This window comes from Solea solea, chromosome 10, assembly GCF_958295425.1.
Source record: "Solea solea chromosome 10, fSolSol10.1, whole genome shotgun sequence".
Lineage (NCBI taxonomy): Eukaryota > Metazoa > Chordata > Actinopteri > Pleuronectiformes > Soleidae > Solea > Solea solea.
The window spans coordinates 4,187,856-4,207,890 of NC_081143.1; the positions used below are offsets into that span (position 1 = coordinate 4,187,856).

General features: G+C 42.6%; 1 protein-coding gene across 10 annotated transcripts in view; it reads right to left on the reverse strand.

The window, feature by feature from the left end:
* lrba (LPS responsive beige-like anchor protein) overlaps positions 1-20,035 on the reverse strand; it is a 165,948-nt gene that overhangs the window by 79,520 nt on the left and 66,393 nt on the right. For all 10 annotated transcript variants that reach the window (XM_058641137.1, XM_058641128.1, XM_058641130.1 and 7 more), the window contains 3 exons: positions 19,714-19,778; positions 17,824-17,932; positions 8,905-9,071 (listed from right to left, as the gene is read on the reverse strand). In XM_058641137.1, the coding sequence (XP_058497120.1) occupies positions 8,905-9,071; positions 17,824-17,932; positions 19,714-19,778 (341 nt within the window). The remainder of the gene's footprint in view (positions 1-8,904; positions 9,072-17,823; positions 17,933-19,713; positions 19,779-20,035) is intronic.

Genomic DNA, 20,035 nt, shown 5'->3' on the forward strand with positions numbered 1-20,035 from the left:
GTCTGGAATTTAAATATCGTGCAATCAGCAGTACGACTGGTACATGCATGAATACACATTTAATAAAAGAAATACTCTTACTATAAAGAAAGTAAAAATAAATCTTGGCTTGTATAAGCGCAAATAAATGCACCACGCTGAAACAAAGTCCAGGCACCTCGTCAACTCCCTCCTGCACTGAATTTACGCGCTCTCATTACCGGGACAATATGAGCACCTACCACTCCTCCCAATTAACTCCAATTTACCCAGTAGCTTTCAGAAAGCGTTCTGAAAACAGGAGTGTGTGTGTGATACCGCATCTCGGGAACATCAGCAGCTTGTGAGGATCAAAGTGCTCCCAGGGGGTGGCAGGCAAAAAAAAAGGCTTCAGACTTCCCACAATGCAGTGCAGCCGAATGAGATAATGCAAATCAAGGCCTAATTACCGCCGGCTTAGTGTGCAGCTTCCAATTAGCAGCAATTACACTCAGTGTAAATCCACCAACAAAAAAAAGAAAAGAAAGCCAGACAATTACATACTGATTATATCACATTTCATGGGCGGTAAAAGTGTTTGTGTTTAGCGTCGAGGTTGTAAATAATAAAGCTACTTCCAATCCAGTGAGACGTCTTTTGTTATTCTTTTTTTTATTATTTATTTATCTTAAATGTTAGCATCAGTGTTTGCTTCATGAATATTATCTGAAGCGTCCGACATAATAAATAGTGTATACACTGCAGCACTGAAGTGGTACCATCTGTATTTTTGATGAAGAGTCACATTTTTCCTGTGATTTTGACAACATGCATTTAAGGCCATTTATCACCACTACTGCGAGGTAATGAGGGCATCCACTGGACCGGAGTTGCATAATTCTGCCATTACTGGCCCATTGTAATAATCTTCTGACCTCTAGCTTTCAGAGCTGATCTTGAATGCTTTGACAAATCTCGACTCATGCCCACGTTTTCCAGCGCGCACGCAGAAAGAAAAACACAGCGGAGAAGCTCAAGGTCAGGCCCGGGGAGGGACTTTGTTTTTCCATTCCACATTTATATAAACACAAATATGTGACCATGTTTAACCTTACAACTCCAAAATCACTTCACATTAAAAAAAGAAATAGAAAATAAATATATAAGTGAAATATTTTATAAATGAAAACGTATGAAATGACACTGAAATGATCACTCAATTTGAAAAATATAAACAAACACATTAGCATCAAAAATGGATCATTGATAACCAGAATTAACATTTGTTATAAATATTGTATATTTTATCACACCCACTATTACTTTGGGGTCACATTTGTAGCTTATTAATATGATTTGCTTGCAGTATAAAGTGTAGGAAATAATCCTTCTACAGAATCAGCCTATACACTCAGAACTTTAATGTTTATAATCTTAGGTGCATGGAGGTTTCTAATATTACGCCTCCCTGATTCACGTGACAGAAAATGACCTATGGTCAACTTCTACAGTGTAAACTCAAAAAAAGACTTCATAAATACATCATTTTCATTCGTTTTAGATTTTTTTTATCTGAAATGACTTGCCCCTCAACTGCTGCGACAGAATTTCCCCATTTCCCTCTCAACTAGGATCGATATCATTAACATCAAACTCCACGGATCTCTTCCAATAAGTTAACGGAGCTGAACTGGAGCTCAGGCGTGAGCACGAGCACGGGTGGGAGGCTGTGGAGTGAATGTACAGCAAAAATAAAAGCTGAAGATCTATGAGTATAGTGGGGAACATCAGTGTTTTATGTGTCCTTTTTCTGCTTTAGTTGCACAAGAAAAGTGCTGGATTCTAAAGATAAAGGCCATTTTTTTCCTCCTTCTTCTTCTTTTTTTTTTTTGGTGAATGGTGAAAGTAGCAAAATAAATGGCCTGTTGGTCCCATGGTGTAATTACAGTGGCTAGAAGCATACCAATCTATCACAAGGAAGGAGGGGGCTGACACGCTGCAAAGGGGTTAGTCAAAGGAGATAGCCTTTGACTAACTACTGGCCTCACACAATCGATACTCTGACGATATTGTGTCCAGCGTGAAGGGGAGGGGGAGGGGGGTGGAGCCCTAAAAACTTCCCAAATGGCTTTTCATTCAGATATTGATCAGCACCCTTTTATCCTGACCTTGCTCCACCAAGGCCATATACTTTGTTAAGGGTATATGAAACTCATAAATCTGAGAGTTGCTACAGAGTCGCACTGAGCTGCAAGCGGTGAAGGCAGTGAGGCAGGATGGTGTAATTGGTCTTTCTGGGATGGCTGCCTTCATTCATACTTCAGAACAGGGATTCCATTACGTTTCTGAGCTGCTGGGAGGAGGATGAACAACAAAGGGACAGGGGGTGTTAATGGGTTAACACAAATTGGTGGAACTGAAAATCCCATGGTATTTTCTCACCTCCAGTTTAAGCAACACAGCGTAGTAACATAAGAGCATTGCATAGTTACCCGACTTTAACTCAACGACACCCAAGTAGGGGGCGCTTGTAACTCAAAGGGAACTCCTACAGTTGCCAGAGTGCACATAAACGTCGCAGTATTTCATGGATAGATAATGTATTGCTCTTCAAGTGCCGTTTTAATATATCGGAAATATTCCCGACATTGGTTTTCTGTTGCATTGAAGCCTCCAACTTGGAGTTGGCAGCAGGCTTTCAGTCATTTATCTCTCCCCCAATTCTTCCACTCTTCTCACTAGAAATTGAAATGGCTTTTCCATAAGAATATTAACTATTAGAGATTTTCTTGCCTATTGCATCCCAATATATCATATCATCACCCATTTATTAGGAAATAGATAGGAAGATTTGTTAATACTATTTCTTGTTTACTTTTTGCTGGTATTTTTGAGTGGACAGCAAAGTAAGAATTTCATTGTACAGGGAAACGTGTTTCTTTACTGTGCATATGACCATAAACACTTTGAATCTTGAATACAAGCATAAGAATAAGAAATTCAAAGACCAACACTCTTTTCTTCAAGAACAAGATTAACCCTCTTATGACCATCAAGATAATGACGCTGCCTGGATTTATATTGATTTTATGGCTGTAGAATTGTCAAAAAAGGTTCAATGAGTGAGTGTTTCTGCCCCTTCTTCCAAGATAACTTTCACTTTCGATATCTGGCAGTTATTCAACCGTTTATTACAGTACTGAGGAGCGGCGGGATGCTGAGCCAATCTCAGCTGACGTAGGGGCGAAAGGCGGGGTCACACCCCGGACAGATCGCCAGGATCATATTCTAGATATCACAAACGGTCTCGGAGTTGCGAAAATGAAAAGTAAGCGTGCCAAATCCTGTCGGTCAGAGGTTTTAAACACGAGGAGAAACCACAGCATGCTTGTATACGAATTCCAAAGTAACAGATTTGGCTGAAACACTGTCTTTCTTAAATATCCCTTTAAAGGATTCACCGAGCGTCATCTTCTGAGTCTCAGACTGCACTACACTTAGCCGCGCTAACATATGGACATCATCAGCTGTTAATATGTTTCAACATGACACTTTGTTACTATTCCTTACAGCCCCAGCCACTGTACTGTATATACATTGGAGGTAAATGTTATCATTAAGGCTATATTCTTATTCATATCCATGAGCGAGGCTGCACGGTAGGGCCTTCGTGGCACGCCGTTTTATGGACCTGATGGAACGCACGTCTGTCAAAGTTGAACAGTCTCCCCAGAGATTTAAGGGACATCCTTTTTGTCCCCATCACAACTTTTCTGTCCCAGACACACGTGTGATTAATGAGGTGGAGGGTTTCACATTATAAACCCGTTTAAGGACTTCGGTGCTGCAGATCTCTTTGCTTGATAGCGAGCGTCTCGTTTACAGTTATGAACATAAGCGAAGGGCAGGCTCGCATTTCTGCATACAGCGTGTTTATGCTGTATGTTCAGGACGGGATCGAGGCAGACGGATGACGACAGTTCCAGCCCCGGCTAATTGGTTTCTAAGTAGTCGAGACGTGGACCTCAAGGAAACAACTGTCGGTGCCTCCGATGAGACGGGAGCACGGGACTGTTACAGCTGCCACTGCTCAGTACACCGGGTCATGTTTGTGTTTAGACTGCGAGCGCTTATAAGCAAACCAGAAGCCATTATCCGTTAAAAATGACCAGATAAGATATGTAGCCCTTCACATTGAAAACAATCTTTCTATTTTAGAAGCAACTTAACCATCGTGGCTCTCACACAGACAAATAAATGAAACCGTAAATATCGTCACTGTGTAAAAGTATGAGAAAGCAGACAGGACAGCTGTAAAGTGTCTTAATATTCCGTCCGTACATTAATACAAATTAGAATCAAAGAGGACTGCAGTGCTACAGTGTTTCTTCTCCTTCCAAGTACAATAAAGGCAATCAGATGGTTAGATAAGTCAGCAGCTGCAGTTTCCCATCCAGCAAACAAGGCTCGCTCAACCTTTTACAGATTTTCACAATCACTCATGTGTACGGCTTAGTATAAAGTACACTGTAGCTAGAGGAAAGGATGTGGGAGGGAAAAACGTCCCCGTCTTGTCTTTGTCTCCATCTAAACTTTTGATGCTTCAGTAACAAATGTCTCCCTCTCATCCCCGTTCCATCCATCGTCCTCTCCTTCTCCCTGTCTTCCTGCCCCTCTCGTGTCGCGCATTTCCGAGAGCCGGTGTACTCTAAACAGTCGTGTTCTTGTTTCCTATGGTTATAATCTCCACTGACGTGCTGGGGTCCCATTTCCTTTTTCAGCTCTGCGTGCACAGCACCGGCGCAGCCTTAATGTACAGCGTGTCCATAAAACACACACACGCGAGGCGGCGCGGACACTATGCAGACACTGTGCAGACCTCGGCTTTAACACATGCATTACATTCAGTATTATGTATCATAATTGTGATTTAAGACTGGAATGAACGTGTGCAAGTAGATATAATTCAGGCCGCTGCAGCTTCTCATGCAGTCATTTATTCAGGGAAAATACAACGTGAATGTGGAGGTTCCCACTTTAGTGAGTAAAAACGCAACGGTGGGTTCGGGGCATTAATTAATCATTGATGAGGAAGTGATACAACTGTAAAATGAATAAAAGGCCCGTTATCACTGAAGGACAACAGGCTGTCGTGTTTGTGATTTAAGTTCAAGAGGAAATAAAGGAATGAGCCTAATAAACCCTCAGGTTTTACTCAATCAACCTACTAATAAATAGTATAACATTACAATAAATACTATTTTGTGTTCTTTCGAATAAGAGATTCAAATATTTGTGTTTCTGTCAACCAATCAGGATTCAGCAGTATGGGATGGTATCTGCAGAGTTGCCAGGGAGACGCCACTGTCAATGCGATAACACCACAGCCACATAGTCTGGATTAAGACTAGAGTTTCAGGGTTTGAATTTGAAATAATCTACTTTGAAGACGGCTTTAATAACGCATTATAATGTCAATGCATGCATTCTTGTTTACGGATCAATATTTAATATTTAAAAAGAAACGCTTAAGAATATAAAACATTGGAGCTTTCTAGTTTTTAGATGTGAGGGGTTTTTGTTTTTCTTTCGTTTATATCTGCATAAATTAAATATCTTTGGACAAAAAATAAAGAATGTGGAGTATTGTGGATGTTTTGTTACAATATTCTTAAAAGATTAAAAAGAAAAAACTGCTTAACTGTGTTATTCATGATTATTATTTATTAGTATTTATTGTTTAATCAGGTTTAAAGCAAAAATATTTACTATATAAAGCGTGTTTTGTACTAAATATTCATCATTATAGTCAAACGATTCAAATAACAACAGAAATATGTTCAACACTGTAGCACAAATGATCCGTATTATCTGAAGATATGCATGTTGCTAAAAACACATGGAACACTAAGTAAATAAATAAATAAATAAATAAATAAATAAATAAGTGTAAGACAAAACCATTGTCACTATGTGGAGCAGACACCGTTCAATGTCCTCTGAAAAAAATCAGTTTTCCGGGACTAACTGGGAATGTTCCGCCCCGGCTTCTTCCTCTCATGAAATGACATAGCACAAGATAAAATAGTAATGCTAATATCAATAGTTTGTCCATTACAGGTCAGCTCACTGTCCAGAGGAACAGTTACAAAGCTGTTCGCTTTCGATCTCACAAGGCCGATCAATACGGGGGCATACTGTTTCAATTTTGGCGGCATTGATTTTCTCTATAACACTCCAACCCTAAAGCATTCGTCTTTCTGAAGGAAGGAAGATTTGATTTACTGAAGAAAAATTGGAGTGCACATCACAAAGATCTTTTGCCGGGCGGGAGTTTGACATACCAAAAGATGGATGTCCCTTGGCTGGGAAGCCTCTAGCCTAAGGGCGTCCATTAGAGCAGTGGTGCTGCAGAAAATGAGTTGCTTATATGAGAGAGGAGGAGCTGAGGGAGAGGAGTTGGTGCTTGGGGTGTGTATGTTTTGGGGGGTACTAGCTGTAGGTGAGGATCATTAGAGCAAGCTGGGGGGGGGGGGGGGGTGCTGATCCCACTTTAAAGAGGAAAAAAAGCAGTAAATGTCAGGGAGTAAACCAAAACCCCTCCATTTCAAATGATGCTTCCATTTGCCTGAAACAGAAGCATCAGTGGATTGTACTCAGCTCAGCTCTGGATACACAAAGCTTCACACTCCACCTTTTTCTGCTGCAGTCACCTTTTTTTTTTTTTCTACTTTCCTCACTCCCTCCATCCAGAGTGAATTTCCATGGTACATTAGTCAGCCTATTAGAATGCAATAAAGAGAAGGTATGAGAGAGAGAGAGAGAGAGGGAAATATAGAAGAGTAGTGCTCGTCCCCAGAGACTGAGAGCTGGTGTTCTCCATCATCTGCCCTCATCTCCTCTCTCTGTCCGTCGACTTTGTCTAGGTATCATATACATGAAAGATGATTCCTGACCCAAATAAGCACCACCGCAGTCTGGATGCTCAGAGGACCTGAGCTCAAAGGACGGGGGGGGAGATGTGCGGGGGGGGGGGGAATGACAACTGCCCATGGTTTCATTTGTTGCTGTTCATTTACTTTTTTCACCCCCTTGTGAGAAGACAGCAGTCTGGCGTGTTGTTCACCTGAGTCTCAATGCACAGGGACAGGCATCTATGGACATGGATGGACAGGTAGTCATCCCATCTGTCCGGCTGGAGACATGTCTATGTCTCGACACTAGTTGACAGATACTCAGCGACTGCCTTTGTCTGGTCAAAGAAAACCTCTCTGGACACTCAGTGTTACAACTGAAGTAGAGAGTGAGACAATAACGAGTGAGGGGACAAATGAAAAGAAATTGTGTGTTTGTGATGAAGACAAAAGAAAGGGAAAGGGAGAAGGAGGGAGAGGGAGGGAGCCACAAAAAAAGACAAATCCAAGGAGTGGAAAGGGGAAGAAAAAAAAATCATCTAACACCTCTTTTCTCAAGAGGCCACGGCTGTTGTAAGCTGGATATTAAGACACAAATTGCATTCAGGCGGGTCACACTATGTCAGAAGATATTAGATGCCTGCAGTGAGGAAACAACAATTCCCATCAGCTTGTGAGAAAATAATATTTTCATTTTCAGAGTCTTTATTGAATGGAAACTTCAGGGAATACGTTTTTATAGCATGTGAGCAGGCGGGCAACAAAAAGTCGTAATCATAGCTGCATATTGTCTTTGTGCTCCTGGATTTCATTTTCACAGCTGGAAAAAAGGTTGTGGGTTTCATTGTGTGTCCACTCTTTTTCCCCCTGTTCTTATTTACAGGCAGGACTTTTTGCTGCAACACACGCTCTGTGTATGTGTGGAATAACAGAAAGAACAGCTCCTACACCGGGAAGCCTGCAGGTATGCAGGTGTGCTGCTTCTTTTTTTTGTTTGTTTATTCGTCTTTTGCCTTTTTCTCTGCAGCACCAGATGTTCCTCCAGTGCCCACATACCAAGGGGCTGTGGTGCGAAGCTGCACCACCTGACCTTCACAGTAATTGACCGAAAATATTGATGTACTGGCACACGACTGATTGTGATTTATTAAAAGAGCGCTACACTCCAAGGCCCAGTGCCAATGGCTCCCTGCGCCCATCGGCAGCCATTAGGAAAACCATCAATAGCACAACAGCATAAAAGGACCAGTAATGGGAGACTTTTCTGGCCAGAGCTTGTAGAACACAATCTCCATAGTAAATAGCACAGCCTTGTGTGAGTGCACGTGGAGACGAATAGAAAGAAAGCAACGGAGGTAGAAGAGGGGAGCGATGGAGGCCGATGACAAACGATACACCGCATCCTGATAGCACAAAATAAAGGAAAACAAAGGCAGCCAAAGATAGACTCCTGATCCAATAGCAAACTAACCCTCGCCAGACAAGTCTCGGGAGAGTTGCTTCAGTCTAACAAGCATGAGCCAGCGGCCGTCTCTCCATCTCACTATTACACACTACCTGCACAAACAGCCGTCATTAGGGAATAGCTGCATTGGATTCTGCTGCTGCCTATTTGGCGAAACAAACACAGCGGATAAGGTTCCCTCAGATCTTAATGGGAGTGGAGCTGTTTAAATGGCTTTCATCTCCCTCCCAAGCCAATGCATCATTCAGCCCACGGTTGACATTTTCACCTTTGCAAATCTAATTTAATCAAAGTCATGAGTACAGCGGGGATGAGAGAGATTAGGAGGAGATTAAAACCGGTACAATTGTTTGAATAATTCTTGATACTGAGAAAATGACATACTCTATGAAGCATGTTCATTACAAAAACACAAACAGGTCCAAGCCCTTGATTTAAGGCTTTTCTAGATTATGTGATGAAGTAACACACTAAATGACCATTTCTTAAATAAATCATAATAATAATAAAATATACAGTACGAAATATTTCACAAGGGAGATCTGGAGTTCATTGTTTTCATTCTACCTTATGGAAGACTTTCCCCAGGCTCCGTGTTTGTCGGTCAGGATGTTGACGATCTTCTGGATGAGCTGCGTGGCTGTCACATGGTCGCGGTACTTGGCCGCTCGGATGAGGTGGTCACACATTTTCTCCTCATCTCGCTTGTCGGCCGCGTACTGGGCACAGTTAGACTGGGAAACACCAGAGAGGGAAAGACATTGTGAACGTGAAGGCATCACAGGAGTGAAACACAAACAAAGGTGTCGAGAGACTGAAATACGTATAAAAATAAAGCGATAAGATTCTTGCAAATATTTATAGGAGTAAAAAATCTACAGAGAGAAACAACAATAGAAACTCGACTATGAGCAGAAGCAAATGAAAAGCATAGGGTAATTTTTGTCCTCTTGTCATCTTGATTAATAACAGTGGACATGTATTTACTAATGCCCTCCGGCGCACCAAATAACACGATACCCACAATGCACAGAGAGGACATTTTTCTCTGTCGGAATTTGTTATCGGAATAGGCCTTTGAACTCAGCAGCGATGGCAAAAGTAAAACACCTCCTGAAAGAGAACGGCTATAATTTGAAACAGCGCCGTGATTTCCTATCTTTATTTCACAACCAATTTAACTTCCAAGCTCGCGTCGCACTGGCGGCTGACTTTAAAAGAACTGTTTCAAAGTGAGCATCTCATTGAACGTGAGCACAAGGACGAACAAGAAAAAAGAAGAAAATCTGTATCTCGCATTGATACGGATCTTCACGCATCGCATGATGGGGCCTTTGTATTTTCCCTTCCACGAGCTCTGAGTGCAGCCACTGAGGCAAACGGCTGTACTGAGAATGAAAACACGTTTAATTATTAATGGCTGTGTATTATTGTCTTTATCAAATTAACTTTAAACCAACCCACTGGTACAACAGTTACACATTAAGTATTAACCCAGACGCATGGCTGAACAAATGCAACCTGTTTTCCCAAAGTTACCACTAAAGCACTTTATAATGGGTCATCCTCTTCAATTTGAACAGCAACATTTCATATCTGACAGAAAATCGATAGGTATAAATCACATTAGAGGGGCTTTTCTGCAGGCCGCTGGACCTTAATTATCAATCTGTGTCTCTTTGTGTGGCATTAAATTGGGCCCTGACCTTCTATCACAGTGACCTGGGGAACGGCAAAGTAACGAGAGTATGAAGAGGGATTGCTGTGTAAATGTTTCAGATTTTAAACAGGAGAAGGCTTTGCTTTGCTGTTCAAGAGTGCACATGCTCGCGTGTGTGTGTGTGTGTGTGTATTGCATGGCCATTAATCTTGATCAGTGGAGGTAAAGGGAGGCAGGAATGGGACACAGAGGGAAGCCGGACCAAAGGAAGTGACTCAGAGCATTGATTTCTAGAGTCTAAAATGTCTAGTTGTGCTCAATATCACATTATTGGAAATAAAAAATAAAACTTTATTTGAAATATACTTCACAATGAGTGACTAATACTATACAAAAATATAAGAATTATTATTTTACTTATAATAGGTGCCTGCACAGATTTCCATCATTTGAACAGGCCGACAAAAACTACATCTCCATCTGCCTCTGTCTGAGACATGTTAGGTCTGAGGGACTAATCAACAGTGCTGGGTTCACACTCATAACCATAAACAAACACTTCATCACCTGTGTGTTGAGACTGCCCGAACACCCAAACCCTCCATGCCGTAATGCGCTTTTCTCAAATCCAAAGCCAAAGTCAAGTCCAACGCGGGAGAAAAGTCCAAATTCACAGACTCTCCCCTATAATAACAACCAAAGAAAAAGCCTGAACACATAAGTTGAGCCATTACAACTTTAAGTCGGGTTTGCCCGTAAGTGGAAAAGACAGGTCACTGTTAATTCTGGGGGTCATTCCATTGATGTGAAGTCAGAGCCTGTGCACTGGCATTATGAAGGACTTATTATGTTGTGAAGGTTCAAGGGAATAACTCCCATCACCATGCTTGGCACCGTCTCCATTCCACTTCCATCCAGGTCCACTCACAGGGTAAAGGACAGACACTCCTCTTTCATTCGTTTCTAAGAATGTGGAGGAAACATGAGTCGTCAATTAAAGTTCATGTTCCTTTTGGAGTGACTAAATCAGTCGGGATGCAAATTTTGACAAGAAAACGAGCACAAAAAGATTCAGATTGAGCCACTTCCATTTACCAAAGCTAAGAGAGAACAGCTGAGGGAAAAGAGATGGCAGATTCTGCTCTGTTAGCAGCAGACAGCCACCAGGGCACAAGTTGCTGGCAGTGAGACCTTTATGACTTGCGACACTGTAATCATGGGCAGCACCTTCCATTACAAGGCAGGCTGACAGGGTCAGCCGGTGTGGGTGCCTGCTCTGCCGGCGGAGACAGCTTGGTGAAGACGAAATGATAATGGCTGGCATTAATCGAGTCAATTACACTGAGCCGTGTCTCCCACAATTCATCCACAGTTCAAATAAATAAATATGGATGTGTGCTGGAGTTTGGGGAGGAAATGGGCTGTGTGTGAGGAGGGAAGGGGGGGGAGTAGAAAGTAGAAGGAACAGCAATCTTCTCTGAAATCACGTCATGGTAGAATCACACGCCTACAGAGTGGAAGAACTAAAACTAAAATGCATTTTTAATCATGGGACTGAGCTTTATTCTGAGGCACAGAACACAAATGTGAAACCTTGCTGTGGTCACTCGTGTTTCTGCTATGCTGATCCTGCAAATAATGAGCAGAGGAAACAAGGAGAAGACTTTCACAGTGGTGGTGTTGCACCAATGTCAGCCTTATCTAAATGCTGTAGTTGTTGTCAGATGATGCCTGGGCTCCCCTCCTCCTCTCCCTCTGTGGGTTGAGAGGGTTAACCAGTATAATAGGCTGGAGAATGGAGGCTCATTACAAGATATCAGCCCTGTGTTTATCAATTAGAGTGACAGAGGACGGCCTCGTGGTGTTGTCGTTCCACGGTGAGCCTTCAACGCACCCGACTGACAAAACCAGGGTCTCGCAGTTCTGTCTAAGAACAAAACCAGCAGAGATGTTATTAAAGTGCTTCATTTGCAATCTCTTGACACTGGTGGCACATCAGGCTGCACACTCTCCGAGGCCGGGCTATCGCTCGGCGAGAATCTCCAATTTCTCACATCCGTCGACAAGCTCTCCCTGAGGGTTTCATTTACAAACGGGCAGAAAAACTGTCCAGCGGAAGGCGAGACATCAGGCTTGTCCTTGTCTGGTATCAGAGAATGCAAATACACTACAAATAAATTCCTCCTGGAACATATTCGAGGTCTGGGGAGACAAGAGGATGAAATGAGAAAGGAGGACGGGGGGGTGGGAGGTGGTTACTAAACAAAAGTAGATGCTGAACCAGTCTACCAATTGGTTTCAAAGAGATTCTCTTGCACTTGATCTCTTGCCCTCCAGTTTTCAAATTGCAACATAAAATGTCACCAGGGGAATTCAGACAATGGGCTGGGGAAGAAACGAGTGAAAGGAAGAGGAGGGAGAGAAAAATGAGGGCTTAAAAGTACAATGGCGAACAAAAGTCACCAAATGACAATGCCTGACAGCCACTTCAATTCTGAAATGATGCCCCTGTCATGCCGTGCTCCCAAGTATTGATTTTTTTTTCTCTTCAAGCACAAGAGCAAAAAAAAAAAAAAAAAATCTAATCCAGTTGAAACAGATCCTTGCTGCTGGCATCAGCCCATTGCTAGCAGCCATCAAGGTTAACGCAGGCGCAACACTTATCAAAGTATCTCTCTCCTCTTCTTTAATGGACTGGTCACTGTGCTGGGCTGGCAGCCTCTTCATCTCCTCTACCCAGAAACCTCTCGTCTTCGCAGAACTACGCCCTCCTTTCTCTACATCAGTCTCGTATTGCTGCCGTCTTGGAGCGATGACTCCGGTTCAGCTTCAAGGTCATGCCACGTGAAAAATCATAGATGTCGACGAGAGGGGTGAAAAATAGTCAAATGAAGGGAAGGACATGAGCAGATGAACGATACATGTCGCCGGGAACGACTGTTACCTGAAATTGTGGATCCTGGGGGATGGCATGAGGATAAATATTTATTCAAAATAATGTTTTTACCAGCAGAGGCTTCATTTTAGCTTGATTAAAATGTGCAAAAGGCCACGTGATATGCTGCTTCTGTGTGACATGGAAACTATTATTCAGAATTGTGAGCTCCCCTTCAGCTACTCAAAAAAACCACATAAATAAAATAAAATAAAACAACATTGGCCCGGTGACTGTGTCAGAATGAAACGAAGAAGAAAAGTCATATTCCAGGGCTAGCTGGTCACACATAATGATGGGAGCTGCAGAGCCGGGTACCTGGGGACTTCATTACGCTGACAAGACAGCGAGACTGAGCCGAGCGCTCCCCAACGATCCTCTCGTACCCCGCTTCTCTTTTTTCCTTGTGTCTTGACGGAAATAATCCATGTTGTACAATAAAAAAAAGAAAATCTAACAAGAGTGGACAGAGAGGACGGAGCAAAACACACGTTTTCATCCTACCAGTGTGTGAAAGTTCACGTTTGGATGTTGCCACAAAGGCAGAGAAATTTTCCATTTTCCTCTCATTCTCTTGACAGCAGATTTACGCGTAACATCCAACCCTGCTCGCAAACTAAATCTACATGACAGCAAGCTACAGTTAGTGGCAGCTATCAGTCTGAGGGCTGCAGGACGGTGTTTAAATAGCCTTTGGGAGCTGTGATTCTCCAGACTCTCGAGTTTTTGTGTTTACTGGTCCAACGTGAACTTAAACATGAACGTACAGTACATCCCTACAGCCCTGGGTTACTCCCTGTGAAGTTCAGATGCTGAGGCAGTGCTGTGGTGCAGTTTCTACAGACCAGCTCCTGTGATAGCAGAGCACACTGGGCATCAGCTCAATGTTAATGTCATTAACGTGGGGAGAAGGGCCGGATCGTTTTACAAGCAAAGCCCAGGGAAGACAATGACGCCAGACACTAATTAGCCGCTGTCGTCTGGCTTCCACAGAGTCTCTCAGACAGTCAATTCAATTACTTTATATAACAGCAGAGGACGAAACAGTGGATATATAAAACAAAAAACAAAAAGAAGGGAAAAGAAGATTTAGCAGAAAGGGAATGGTAAGAAAGAATAGAAATGACTTGAGTGCTGCTCCCTCTTCACTATCTAGACCTTCTTATCTGCCCTTGTGCCCCTGAGCCCACCACATTTCATCCCTAATGAACAGCCCCATAAAAAGAGGGAGTTCGATTTCTCTCCCCTCCTTTCTATCTCTCGGGCTGCCTCTCTGAAAGATATCAGAGTCTATCATTTGCTGTGCTGGGCAGCAGCATCCGATCTGCAGATCTCCTTCACATTAAGGATCCTATTAGATAGAGAACCCTAAAAGGTAATTGGATTTCCCCCTAGTTATCTTCATCTCTGTTTCACCCTACGCCCACTGTAATAACTTACTCTCAGGGCCAAAGATAACTCAATTCTGTCCCACAGAGAGCAAGTGAGAGTGTGAGCGAGGAAAGGGAGAGACACAGTGGGAAAGAGAGAAAGCATATGTTATGTCTGTGAAGCAAACGGGTATATAAATCAAAAGACTCCTCTATCAAAGCCTGTTTGCGGATATGAACTCTGACAAGGAGCAAACATAAATTTGTTTTTAAGCATTGAATTATTCTCTTCTCTGGTGCTACTGTTTGAGTGCAATAAAACTTTCCCACATAAAGTATTGTGAAGGAAGATACAGATCACGTTGTGGAAATTGGTGCCGTGTGACAAACCTGCTCCCAAAATGAGTCATTCTGTGGGGCTTATTCTGGGCTGTTTTCCTGCACAAAACTATAACCAACACAACACAATAGAAAGGAACAGTGCTTTAAAAACTGGGACAGAGCAGAAAAATTATTTCTAAACCCTCCACCCCTGCCCTCGGGGGGGATGTTTCATTGGCCTGTTATTTTTATTGTGGCAGTGCAAAATGAAACCGTAGGCTTCAGCGGGCTCAGGCTGAGCTAGGATGGAAGCAAAAAATCAATACAGCAATATCAGACCAGGACTTATCAGGGGTTCACGTCTTCACAGAGGTCACTGAGGAATAACTGCATTTAAGTGGGGAATTCAATTGTGAAGCATAGTTTGGGGTGAGTGCACTGGTGGGTGTCTGATTAAGAACGCCTGCAAGACGGCAAACAAAGAGCAACTTTCAAATAAAAAATGCAAAAAAAAGAAAAAATAATGAAAAGTTATAGCTTATTTCCATTAGTAGTTTTCAGCTCTGGAGTTATAGGTAATGTAGATACAGCAACTTCATTTGGAAACATGAACCCTGGCTGTGCTAGACGTCAAATAGTGTATTCAAGTTGACCCATAAAGTCTTACAAAAATCAGAGAACATCCATACGTTCCCCTATATGGCTTCTCCTTTGAGGGTTCCATCTGAAACTGTGGCCTAGAACTATACTTGCTCCAAGATACAGGGACAAAATATTCACGCTCACATTCTCAAATGAACCTAACCCCAATCTGCATGTCTTTGGACTGGGGTAGGAAGTCCACACACACACACACACACACACACACACACACACACACACACACAGAAGAGGAGAATGTGTAAACTCTGCACACAAAAAAGACCCAAGATTCAGATAAAGATCGTTCTTGCTGTGAGGCATCAGTTCTGAACACCGCTCCCCCTCCGCCCCAGCTGGCAGAGTCATCAGCAGAAACAAAAAATAGCAAACAACAGAACAGCAGATGCCTCGTCCTTGGTTGTCAGTCATGTGGATTTTCTTATTCAGCATGCAGAGATTATTTATTTCATGTTTTCATGCACGCTGGTACAAATGTGTTTACTAAAGGTTTACATGAGAACAGCATCACTCATAGAGCTTCTTATTGTTATGCTTTATGTCTATAAAGCTGACATCTGTACAAATGGTTGAACTTCAAGAAAAGGCAGAAGATATGAGGTTAAAATGTTGTTATGGCAGCTGATTTTGGAGAATATGTGTTGTTGCTATGAAATGCTATGAAATATTATAGTCGGTTTGTCTTTTAGTGTGTGTTTTACATTTAAACATTGTGACATGTTTTACATTCGTGGCAAATGTTTTTGTTTGGGTAATGTCTTTTCATTAGACCGTTTTAGACTGTCTCATACAGAGATGTTGCTCTCTCCTTCCTGCTCAGGGACAACAGATGAAAATCAGCTTAGAGCTAACTGTCCCTGACAACTTAAGAAATAAATAAATAAATAAATGAATGAAGAAATTACACAAAAACAGACAAAACTGAATGGCAGAATACTGTTCCCAGACTAGAGTTTCCAGGGTTAATAATTACACGCTGATTGAAAAATAGAGCAGGGCTGGATCAGCTGAGCTTGTCACATGATTGACACGGCGCAGAATTGTTTGAGGCTGTGCTGCACAGAGTGGTTGACAATCAGGACACAGAAGAAGACAGCAGCCTATCCTGACATATTGTAACGTTAACTTTACTATACTTCATTTAGTTAAGGGGACGTGGCTAAATCACCTCGGAAGAACTAAACCAATCTCCAGGTCCGTGTTGATAACGATGAGGTTTGCTCTTGTCAGATAATGCCGTGCAAATGATTGACACTTGGAGCAGAGCGAGTAATAAGGAGAGCAGGGTGCCAATCACGCAGAGAGGCAGCGTGCACTGGGAGCAGAGCAAAACATATCGTCGACAAAACTTTGATGCGCGCGAGCCGCGCCCCCACCCCTTTTTGATTGACTTTCACCACTCTAGAGGGAATTTACTTTAGCCGAATGTAAGAGAGACCCTTCCTTGAACCTTTGAGGAAAAAAAAAGCATCACATTTTACTGCAAAGTGGGGGCTAAGGGCTGGGGGGGTGGACTCGGTGGGTTTTCACACAGTCAGCCCCTTCAGACTAGCACCTCTCAGGTCTGTCTGCAGCTTTTAGTACTGGCAGGTTCCTGAGAAAATGCGGGAGGGACGGATGGAAGAGAGGGGAGGATGCCATATTCCTGTCACTGGCAAAATACACCCCCAGAGGGAGTACAATGGACAGGATCTCAGAGGGACAGGAAATTATTTTGCTGAGATCTAGAAAGCAGAGGAGGGGGAATAAAGCAGAGTTGGACCGGAGTCGGGGGCAACAAGGGATGCCCGAGGGTCAGGATAGAGTTTGCCTGGCAGCTACAAGTGAATGGCAACATTTGTGTGGAGCACTGGTAGGAAGAGGAGGGGCAGATGTTATGTTTCAGGGGCAGGCGCACAGTTAGAGAGAGAGAGAGAGGCACAGGGATAAATTAACGCGACACAATGTTTGGTTAGTGATGTGTGCCAAGCATGAGATCCAGACTCCTTCACTGTGTGCGTGAGGAGAGTCAGAGGAGAGTGAGTCGTGTGTGTTTTTGTGCGCGCGGTCACGATTAGCACAGGGTAATATCTGAACAGTCAACATTTATCCTGCAGGTTTGCTCCGACAGATCCGGAAACATGACGGACAAGTCCAAAGTTGGAGTAGTCAGCTCCTCCGCGCCCTCACTCACATTTACCTCTCGTTTGTTTTGATTCAAATGTATTCACACGATTAAATAGTTCTGTCAAGGCGGCGCAAAGTGCAATGAGCCTCAAGCCACACATCACGTCACTTCTTCACAGTCTGAACACGGATTTCAAAGAAACAAGTGTGACCCATTGGTTTTAATTCTAAGGCTGTAACAGAAAACTAACAATAAACAATGAGACACAATAAAGCACTTATGGTGCTGCTAAGTCATCTTTGTATTAATTTGGGAGGTTACAGCATTTCTTGCAGACCACTCAATCTTAGTTATATGTACTTATATTATAGTAAATGATGCCAGTGGTTACTTTACTCTCAATCTGTGTAGCCAGAGTTTTCACACGCCTTACCTCAAATTCTGCATGTTTGTGGATGTCTTCAGCTCTCTGTCGGCTGAGAATAAATTCAGCTTCATTGGCCACTCGAACCAGGTGGTCTTTCATGGTGTGACTCAACAGTCTGGGAAGAGGGAAGATGGACACGGCGGACATCAGTCTAGTCACATTTCTGGTTAACATTGATTTGCATTTATTGTTTGAATGTTTTAAACATGGCTCATAAATGAAAAAAGCACCGCACCGAGTCAAGAACACGTTTTGAGGATGGAAAAAAATCGAATAAATCTTGAATTTCAGAGCATTTAAAACATCTGTTTAAAACTGTGATGACCTAGAGAAAGAACAGCCATGTAATAGCCATAAAATGCTGAAAAAGAACCATGCAAAATGAGCAGAAAATCTAATTCAGACAGAGAAAAAAAACAAAAAAAAACACACAGATATATGCTTTAACTGGGGTGCAGGTGCTAATCGATTGTTAATGACATGCTCATGCTCAGGCTTACCTCCCTCATCAGTGTTGATGAAACATGCATGTTTGTGTGCGTGCGTGCAGGTCGAAGAAAACCTCTCTACAGCACTAAAGGTCAGAACTGTGCAAAGTGGAACAATAACAGACCAGGGGCCAGAGCCCAGGGATGGGGGGGGCTCAGGTTTGGACTGATTGAAAGGGAAGGGGTTTAGGGGTCAGAAGATGACTGTAACCTAAGCCTGCTGTTTCAGCACAGGGTAGCAGGGGAGCGGAGGTGCTGGGGCCTCTGTAGCCTCTATGGCCCTCACCAGGCCAGGCTATCAATAACCCAGCAGCGGCCCGTCTTTATAGTGCTCTCTACTCAAACTGTACATATGAACAAAAGTGACTTCTAAAAATGCAGATTTTTCACACATGGACTTCAGACTGTGAAGGAGGATGAAGATGACTGTAAATGAGGTAACAAAAAAATACTACGTAGAAAAATTCTATATAGACATCCATGTAATATGGAATCTGGTTATTTTCCAGAGCAATTCATCACTCAGTCCATAAAATGTTCATGTAAATCCACCGACACGAGAGCTTTTGTGCAGTGAAAAGTCAGAAAACTAAGGGGAATTATATGGTTCATTGGTGTAAAAAAATAATTACAACCATATTTTATTGAACATCAAAATAGTTAGCTGATGAACCGTCCGTGACTTAACTAATTAATGAATCGACAACGAATTCCGTTAAGTCACACTTAGTCGCGTAACACTGACTTTTAATCCACCTCATTAAAGTCTTTCACAAACAAGTTGAATGATTACATTACTAGTCTCACTAGCATTAGCCTGGATTAGCCTTTGCCAATCCCAAGTATCAACATTTAAAGAGTCTAAATCAGAAATTGATTAGAGATTAAGAGATTAAGAGGGGATTATGTGATAATGAGAGAGTTGTATTGAAAAATGATGGGAAGGCACATTATATGTAAATAACTGAAATAGAAGCTATGATTACAGGTAGATAATGGTCTTGAATTGAAAGGCATAAACTGACAGAGGGTCAGTGGGAAATCAAGAACAATTTCCAAGGTGTCACAGAGAACCCGGCGATCAGAGCCCCTGTCACCGTCTACCTCACCCCTCTCCCTCTCCCAATCCCCTCTGGGATGAGCAGGTATTGAATGGAGCCTTGAACTCAAGAGTCTCCCATCATCACACTCCCGGACCCCTCTATACCACCAGTCATTGATTGTTGTCCAGATTCTTAAATAGCCCCACCATCACTGGGGCCTCGGGGACCTTGGAGGCCTGAGGGGTTGCGATGTGATCCAGGGACGGGGAGATTGGAAAGTGGCCCATGGGTTGGGGTTGAAAGGATAATGAAGATGTGTTGCTGCAGGGGAAAAGGATTGCACTCAGCAGGTCAGCGTTACCTACCTGCCTTCGTTGACCAACTCGATAAAGGCAAGGCCTGCGTTCTTCTGGATGGAGTTCTGCCATTCCTGCAAAACAAAATATCCACGTTAGTCACAAAATTACTTTATCTGTTATAATTGGCACACTAATATGACCTCACAGTCTCCTCCCTTTCCCAAGTGCATCTGGGAACTACAGTGGCCTTCACATAGGCCCTCGTCTGAATTACATATGAAATGCTAATTCCACAAAATATGAAAACTAGAACACTTTTTATTTTAAACATTTTTTTTTAAATGATTATTTGATCAACAATTAGGGCTTAAATCTTTGGAAATAGCTA